The sequence below is a fragment of the Orycteropus afer genome, unplaced genomic scaffold (assembly GCF_000298275.1).
Source record: "Orycteropus afer afer isolate SDZICR_OR568_19922 unplaced genomic scaffold, OryAfe1.0 scaffold00018, whole genome shotgun sequence".
NCBI lineage: Eukaryota > Metazoa > Chordata > Mammalia > Tubulidentata > Orycteropodidae > Orycteropus > Orycteropus afer.
In genome coordinates, this window is record NW_006921605.1 from 20,353,100 (window position 1) to 20,362,190 (window position 9,091).

The 9,091-nt window shown below is 44.6% G+C and overlaps 2 protein-coding genes across 2 annotated transcripts in view; both read right to left on the minus strand.

Moving 5' to 3' along the window:
- Window positions 1-455, minus strand: part of METTL2A (methyltransferase 2A, methylcytidine) — a 13,394-nt gene extending 12,939 nt beyond the window's left edge. Inside the window, exons 1-2 of the mRNA XM_007959751.2 lie at window positions 346-455; window positions 116-207 (exon numbers count right to left, since the gene is read on the minus strand). Coding sequence (XP_007957942.1) covers window positions 116-207; window positions 346-455 — 202 coding nt within the window. The remainder of the gene's footprint in view (window positions 1-115; window positions 208-345) is intronic.
- Window positions 456-5,903: 5,448 nt separating this feature from the next.
- Window positions 5,904-9,091, minus strand: part of EFCAB3 (EF-hand calcium binding domain 3) — a 31,839-nt gene continuing 28,651 nt past the window's right edge. The window contains exon 9 of the mRNA XM_007959752.1: window positions 5,904-6,230. Coding sequence (XP_007957943.1) covers window positions 5,904-6,230 — 327 coding nt within the window. The remainder of the gene's footprint in view (window positions 6,231-9,091) is intronic.

The window sequence follows — 9,091 nt, forward strand, 5'->3', positions numbered from 1 at the left end:
CCCCCCCAGTACACTCCCGAGTTTCATGTCAGGTCAGAAACAAACGCTCTTGACAGCACCGGTCCTCGGGCCTCGCCGGGAGGGCGTGTCGAGCAGTTCGCTGGCTCCGACGCACCTTGCTTCTCCTGGGGCACTCGCTGGGCACTGTTCTCTCGGACTTTCTTCGCCGCCTCCACAGCCTGCTCTTCTGACCACTCCACATTGTCCCTGGGAAAATCAAACGGGCAGCTTAGGGGCCTCACGCGGCAGCTGCGGGCAGGGTGAGTCGCTGGCCCTGGGAGGAGAGCACCCCAGGGAGGGCAGCAGTGGGTGAGCCGCAGGCCGGGCGGAGGGGCAGGGGGTTACCAGGCGTTGTGGTGGAAGACGTGCGCCGGGTCGTTCAAAAACCGGCTTCCGAACTGCTCCCTCTTTCCGCTGTTAGCAGCATGTGCGCCTTCAGAATAGGAGCCCGCCATGACACCGGAGCCGGAAACGGCCACCTTTACCTAACGCGAGAACTTCCTGCAGGGCCACGCCCCTTCCGGAAGGCGCGGTATCAGGGCGGGAAAAGAAGGAGGTGCGGCGAGGCGGGGCTGGGGCTGGGGTGTTGGAGAACCGGGTTGCTCGGGCTTCGCTAGGCGGAGCCGGCCAAGAGTGGGAGGAAGGCTCGCTGGTGAAGGAGACCCACCGCCTAGGCAATATTTTTACGGGGGGGTCTTATTGCGCGGGGGAGTTGCTGGCGGACGTGCAGGCGGAGAAGAAAGTGGGAACCATTCCGCCGAGTTCAGTATGGGTTCCCTACTTTTTTCTCCAGTTTGACAGAAAAAATTTTGATTCACTTGGAAGAATTCAGGGGTACCAGTTCCTACCGCAGGGAACATTGGTGGTGCAGTGGTTAAGCGCTGGGCTAACGGCAGGTTTGTCAGTTGGAGTCCACTGGGCGGCTGCGCGGGACAAAGGTCTGGCTGTGTGCTCCTGTGAAGATAATAGCTTAGGAAACCCTGTGGGAGAGTTGTCTCTGCCCCCCAGGATGGCTGTGCGTGGCAGTCGATCTAAGGCACTCAACAGCCCCGCTCGGGAGCTGATGGCTGGAAGACTTGAAAGGAGCACAGTGACAAAACGGCAGTTTCCCAGCTTCTGTGGCCTCCCTTGAGGGGCTTTGTTGGTGCTGTGGTTCAAGCATTTGGCTGCTAACCAAAAGGTTAGCGGTTAGAACCCACCGGCCGCACTGCAGGAGAAAGATGAGGCAGTCTGCTTTCAGAAGGATTTACAGTCTTGGAAGCCCTGTGGGGCAGGCCTACTGTGTCCTAAAAGGGTGGCTTTGAGTCATTCATTGTTCACCCTATGGCAGCGGGTTTGGATTGGGTTATATTTACAGTCACTCTTTTAGTTCTAATAGTATCAAAACTGTAGGTATTTTACATAAAATTAGTTTATAGAATTTGATTATTTGCATAAGTTTGCTTGTAAGTATCATCATATTATGATTCATTTTTATGTGGTACAAATGCTTAGGTACTGTACTTGCTGAAAAGTTGGCCATTGGGACCCACCTAGAGACACCTGGAAAGACAGGCTTGGTGATCTGCTTCAAAAGGACACAGCCATGAAAACCCTACAATAAATTTCTACTCTGTGCACATGGGATCTCCATGGGCTGGAATCAACTTGATAACAACTAACAACAACAAAAACTAAACTAATAAATCACTGCAGATCTATAGAAGGTATAAGGAGCTCTGGCTGTGCAGTGGTTAAAGCATTCAGCTGCTAAACCAAAAGGCCAGCAGTTCAAACCCACCAGCCTTTCTGCAAGGGAAAGATGAGGCAGTCTGCTTCTTTAAACATTTACACTCTTGGAAATCCTTTAGGGCACTTCTGCTCTGTCCTATAGGGTTGCTATGAGCTGGAATAGACTCAAGGCAGTGCGTTTGGTTTAATTTATAGTTGCTTTTCAGAGCATGGATCCCTATTTTGTTGTAGTATGAAATGAATGCCTAGAACATGAGACATACCCATCAAAGCAAGTGGAATATCCAAAGATAATTTTTAAATGTTTTTATAATAATTTACTTTGAATTATCCATACCTGAGCAGTATTAGCGATATCACAATTGTAATGGATACATACCTATAGTTTATTATATATTTTCAACTCTATGTTTCTATTTCCTCAATTACTACAAATGAGTCTCAAAAGAATATAGAGTGTAAGATGAGGTTAGTTGAGAATACTTCCAAGAAAAGACTGATACCTGCTACTTGGAAGAGGAGAAGGAAAGGGTTAATCAATGCACTGCTCCACACAGCATGTTGGTCCACAGTGATCAGTCATTCCACTGCGGACTGTTTGCAGAGGCAATACTAAGGTGAGCAATAGATTCTATACTATTCCCACCAGACTAATGGGTATGAGCCCTAAACCCTTTTTAAGCAAAAAAAAGCACAATACTCAAGTGAATCAAAATGATAAGATAGTAAAGAACTTGTATTTTGCCATTCTCAAGGTCTTTTGAAATATCTTGAAAAGCTCCTTTCCAAAAAAACAAAAACAAAAAAACCCACCAAGTACAAGGTCTTCTATCTTTGTCAAGGCCAGCTGTTTACAGATATGGTAATTGATTTATATTTATTCTTAGTGTTTTGTTCTCTAATCAATGGGGTTTTCCTCTCTCCACACCAAAAGCTGTCAGTGCTTGTCATGGATTGAATTGTAGCCCACTAGAATAGGTGTCAGTTTTGCCATTTACTCATTTATTCTCAGTGGTCTGGCAATTAGGTAATGATGTAATCATCTCCATGATGGGATCTGATGTGATCAGCTGATCAGTTGTAAGGGGATTAGAGTGGGACTCAACATCCTTGCTCAAGTCACCAAGTCACGGCCCTGATCCAGTGTAAGGGGAGTTTCCCTGGGGTGTGGCCTGTATCACTTTTAATCTTACAACAAAGAAAAGAGAGAAGCAAGCAGAGAAGGAGGGACCTCATTACTACCAAGAAAGCAGTGCTGGGAGTAGAATGTGCCCTTTGTGCGCACCTGTGTTCCTTGCACTGAGAACTCCTAGACATAGGGGGAGGATGAGACAACCTTTCCCCAGAGCCAACAGGCACACACACACACACACACACACACGGGGGGGGGGAGAGAAAGAGGGCCTTCTGCTGGAGCTAATCCTCTGACTTTAGACTCCTAGCCTCCTAAATTGTGAGGCCTGGAGAAAGGTGTCAGGCTTGGTGAAGTGGAGGGTCAGTGAAAAAGAGGAAGACCCTCAATGAGATGGATTGACACAGAGGCTGCAATGATGGGCTCAAGCATAGCAAGGATTTTTTTTTGGGGGGGCGGCAGTTAAAGAGAAATTTTTATTCTGCGCTCCCAGGAGAGGTTCACGGGTCCGAGAGAGGGGCCCAGGCGAGGTTCACGAGTCCCTGAGAGGGGCCAGAGAAGTCACGCTGCCTGGGTGAAAGAAAGGGTTTTTATAGTGATTTTCTTCCTGGTTCTTAGAGGACCGGATTGAGAGCAGGGTATGTGTTACAGGAACCAATAGGGTAAAAGCACCTTATTAGCATGGGGGCAGGAAGCAGGGTTGAAGCACTTCATTAGCATAGTGGGCAGGAAATAGTTGAGGGTCTTCCTAAGCCAAGGTCATGTGCTGGGGTTTAGTATAGGGTGTGGTAGCCACTCCCTTGCTTGACCAGTGCTTGTAATTTCCGGCTTAATCCTTTACCCGCCTGGCCTGCTGTGTTCCTGCCTGACATTCCAGCGTTTTTTGGTGATAAAAAGGGCAAAGTTATCGTTCTGGCTGCTTCCTGCTGAATAGGGTTGGAGTGGGGTTAAAGGCTGGTGTCAATGGGAATTGGGTCGGTTGGCAGGCGGGTGTATGGGTGTAGAAGTAGTTGGTTAACAGTGACTCTGGACATTTCTTTAAGCCGGTTTTGGAGGAATCTAAAGAGGCAAGGGGCGAAAAGAAAAAAGAGACTTATTAGTATAAGATGTCTTATAAGGGGTAATAACCAGGCTGTTGTTAGTGGTGATTGTTGTTGTTGTTGTTGTTATGTGCCGTCGAGTCAAACCCGACTCATAGCGACCCCTCCTTGGGCTTCCGAGGCAGTATCACTACGGAAGTAGGATTGCCCAACCTTCCTTCCGAGGAGTGGCTGGTGGGTTTGAACCGCCAGCCGTCTGGTTAGCAGGCAAATGTCTTAGCCACTCTATGCTACCAGAGATTGGAGCCATTCAAATGGTGAGGTTTCGGTTCAGTGTCTATTATGTAATTCCTCACTCAGCCTAATCAATGTATTGACGTTTTGTTCCACCAGACCAGATTCGTTGATATAATAGCAGCATTCTTCTTTAAGAAAGAGGCAAGTTCCACCTTTTTCCGCTGTTAATAGGTCCAAGGTTCTTTGATTCTGTGAAGTAACTTGGGCTAAAGAAGTTAGTTGCTGCTGGGGGGAGGCTAAGGAATTTGCAGTGGTTTCAAGTGTTACCTCCAGACGGGTTTGGAAATCTTGGGCTGATATTATACTGACCCAAGGCTCCACCTGCTATTCCCGTAACAAGGATTTTGAGGATGGTGCAGGACCGGGCATGTTTTTGGCCTGAAATATAGTCACTTACCTATAGAGTTAAGGAGCCCTGGTGGCACAGTAGTTAACTGCTCACCTGCTTTGAACCCATCGGCTGCTTTGTGAGAGAAAGATGTGGTAGTCCGCTTCCATAAAGATTTGCAGCCTTGGAAACACTATGGAGAAGTTCTACACTGTCCTATACGGTTGTTATGCATTAGAATTGACTCAACTCCAGTGGGTTTGGGTTTTATCTATAAAGTTAGTTCTTTTCCCCAGCACCATAACTTTATAAAGAATGGTAAATATATTTAGATTCTTTTGAATATTCAAGGTAACCCTCAAAGGTAACCCCAGTCCCTCCAAGGCTATTTCAATAAACAGATTTTGGGGCCTTCACTATTCTCATTGCTTTTTCCTGGCATTTGATAATTTTGCATTATTCACCACTGTCCCCATCAACATTGAACATATCTTTTCCTTTTTCTGGAGCACATTATTCCAGAATAATGATTAAAAAGTCCTTTGTTCTATATGTTGATTGTGATAGACTTGACCACAACCTGCTGACCTGTCTCTTGGATTCATTCACCTCATTTATTACATTTTTGGATCAGAATTGGTGCAGGGAATAAAACACAATTTCCCATCCTGATAGAAGATCAAAAGGTAAATACAGATTTTAATCCTGGTAGATCCAGATTTCTTCAGGCCAAAAGTGATCTGTCTCTGTGTGGTCAACCTTAGCAAACCACAGTCAAACGCCATCAGGATTCCAGAACTAGGAAGAATAAAAAGGCAGTGGATGAGGAGCAGCTATTTGTAATCAAGGTTTCCTGTGGGCTGATGATACTATTCCCTGAAACTGAAAGGTCATTGTCATCACTGCCTCAAGCCTCTTTCACAAACAATTGAAAACCTAGCACCACTTATAGTCACCATGAACTTAAGACTCTTACAGCTGCTCCTGCCCTTAACAGATCAGAAGGGCAGCCTCAAGTTTACATCAAATGTCAGCTTTCAGCTTTTCTCCTTTCTGCTGAGGCCCAGGCAGTTTTGAGCCAGGTGGGGGCAGCAGAGTGTAGCTGGTTACTAGGGAAACTAGCATGTGTAACTATTGCCAGTTGAATTGATCCCAACTCATTGCAACCCTGTATATATATAGCACACCATCTACTAACTAGTGAAGAATTAGGAAAGGAAAAGCATTTCATGACTTAAACTTTTTTACTGGTCAGAATCCAAAAGATGTCAACATTTCCAGCTGCTAAGAATGTACTAGACAAAAGCAAGAAAGCATAATTCTGATAACTATGAAAAAGTAGTTTACGATGAGCTGCTTAGAAAATGTAGAAATTTCATTGCTGAAACCCTTTGGAACCTTTCCGTTTTCTTTTTCTTCCTGTGTCTGTGTCACATTCACTGACATCTGAAGAGGAAGAGAACCCAGCACTGTTGAAGGAATTTCTGTTCATGCAGGCATCGTGTAACCGTAAGTCCTTCGGGGAAAGTAATTCTTGGCATACATTCCAGGACCATGTGTAAGTAGAAAAGGTGTCATAAAAAGACTCATTTTTAGTTTCTATCCCAATCAAATCCCCTCGGATCTTCCGCCAGAGGTTCAGCATTTCTTTGCGATGTTCAAGGGCAATTCCTAAGTTGTAGTTATCTGTAGCTCTCTTCACCTGCAGTGAGAAAACAGACATATACTGTAGTTACCTTAAAGTATCTTGTATTTGTGGACTACAGTTATAAGTATCCCAGGAGTTATGTTTCCAGGCTACTTGAAAGTCATTGAGTAGTACCTGTCCAGAACATGTGAGCTGGGACTTGCTCGGCAATGACAACGTATTACTTGGAAATGATGAGATGATAAGAAATTTTATAACAATATTATAAATACAACAGGGAGGAAGTATGGAATGGAGATAAGCTCAGATATAAAAGGAGTGTCAAAGATGGTGCCCAATCCAGCTTAGGGTAGGGAGGAAGAACTGTCTGGGAGAAGATGCTGAACTGAGAAGGTTCTCAGGGAACCTACTTTGGTCCAACTGAGGGAGTCAGTGATGATGGGAAAGAGTTCGAGAGAGATGGGACAGCATAAATAAAGGCTCACAGGTAATAAACATGCTGGAATTGGTAGAGAGGTAAAGTCACCTGGGTATTGCTGGAGCATCAAGTTTAAAGTGGGAGGGAAGGTGTAATAATGGAAGAGAGGCAGGCAAGGCCTTGCTGTGATTAGGACTTTGGACTTAACCTTGTAAGTCAGCAGTCTCGGTGAGGTCGGGGAGAGCTCTTTCGTCACTGAAAATCATGCTGTCGTGAACCACTGTTTCTGACAGAAATGAGATCAATCCCTCGGTTGCATGGAGCAAAAAATATAGTTAAAAAACCTTGACCATGGTAAAAGGGAAGCATTTATTAATATATATATATATATATATATATATATATTTAAATACAGGCATTCATTTTTAAGCTGGACAGTGACATGGTTGGATTTTCATGTTAGTGCTTAACAACTGTGTGGAGAATGGTTGGAAGGAAGACACTACAGGGATGGGGATACCAGGTTGGAGGTTGTTTTCTATGCAAAACCTAGTAAGAGCCTCAAGTAAGGTTGATGGTAATAGGGAGAGAGTTAAGGGGACAGATTTGAAAAATATTTAGAAGAGTAAGAGTGGCCAGATTTGGTGATTGAAGACGTGAGGAGTGAAGAAAAAGTGTTATGTTAAGGATGGCTGGGTAGATGGTGCTATGAAACAGCAAGGTGGTGATCCTGAAGTGGTTGGTGAGATAAGACAGAAGCACAGGAGGGAAGTACAGGGTAGCAACCGAGTTAAGACTTAGTACATAGGAGGCAGCTGAAATACAAAGGACAGATGGAGATAGCACAAAGACATTTGCCCCAGCTCTTCCTTCACCTAATACAGTGATCCCCAATATTCTGCTGTGACTAGGTTATACTAGCAATGCCAAATTACTGATCCTTTCAAGATTCTTAGCCTTTGGGGACAGCTGGTGCCCCAGGGCTGGAGGCTTCTGACCATAAGTAACCTCCATTTGCTCTAGTTTAAATATGTGTAGTGATGAGACTGAGGTTGGGAGTGTGCAGCTCTGTGTTCTGCGGCATGCAGTACTTAACACCTGTGGTTCCATTTATCAGTGTATTACTGTTGCCCACTATTTGCTCCATGCCTTCCAACTCACTTCAAGCTCACTGAGGGTCAGAACTTTGTTTTCTCTGTGGTATTCCCCAGTAGCAGAATTTTGTTAACACTGTTGTTGTTATGTGCAATCGAGTTGGACCCAACTCACAGTGACCCCTCCTTGGGTTTCCAAGATGGTATCACTACGGAAGTAGATTGCCCAACCTTCCTTCTGAGGAGTGGCTGGTGGGTTTGAACTGCCAGCCTTCTGGTTATCAGTCAAGTGCCTTTTGCACTACGAGAAACATTTACGGAACAACTGAACAGATGAGTGTATCTAAAGAGAAAAGCAGTAGAATGAGGCTAGACAAGTAGGAAATATCAATACTTTATGGGTGAATATTCAAGAATGAGAAGAAAAAGGAAAGGGCACAGAGCTATAAGAACTGAAGATGCAGCATCACAAGTCCAAAGAAATAGAAAGTGTCAAGGAGAATGGAGGTGAAATAAAGTAAATACACTGTATTGTATCTCAGTGGGGGTATAAAAGCTGCTAAGAAGTTGGGGCGCAAAAGTAAACAGGCAGGACAGAGTTGTGGTTACAAGTGTGTACTCAGGAGGCACGTGGCCCATGTTTATAAATCCTGGTTCTGCTGCTTCCTAACTGTGTCTCTTTGGGCAAGTCACTCCAAACTGTCTGTGCATATCTGTAAAAGGACAAGGAATAGTAACCGTGTTTACCTCAAAGGACTGTTGTGATGACTAAATGAATTAATACTGGTAGAGAACTTTGCACCTTGGTACCTGGCACCAAGGAAGTGTAGTTAAGCTATCATTACTCTTTTAGCTGCTATAGTAAGGACGCTTTCATTCATCATGATGTCCGAGCATGGCACTCACTGTGACTGTTGCTTTACCATCCTAACTAGTTGCTATTTCCAGCATGAAACAAATGAATGTCTTAGAAATGATGCTGGGCATGGCTACATAAGTGATTCCAAAACCAAAACCAAACTCACTGCTGTTGAGTCAGATCTAACTCATAGCGACCCCTCCTTGGGTTCTCAGGCAGTATCACTACGGAAGTAGATCGCCCAATCTTCCTTCTGAGGAGTGACGGGTGGGTTTGAACCACCAACCCTCTGTTTAGCAGTCAAATACCTTAGGCACTATGCTACCAGAGCTCCTACATAAGTGATTAGCAAGATGAATTATAACAGTTAACATTTGATCCATAGGATTATAGAACAAGAAATGTCATTAAATGGGTGAAAATGAGAAACAATTGTCTCATTTTAATAATAGAGCACAAAAACAGCCTCTTGGTTTTATGTTGTAGTATTAACGTGGAAAGTATATTTGTCAAGGCTTTTTGGGAAGGGATTCAATAATGAATA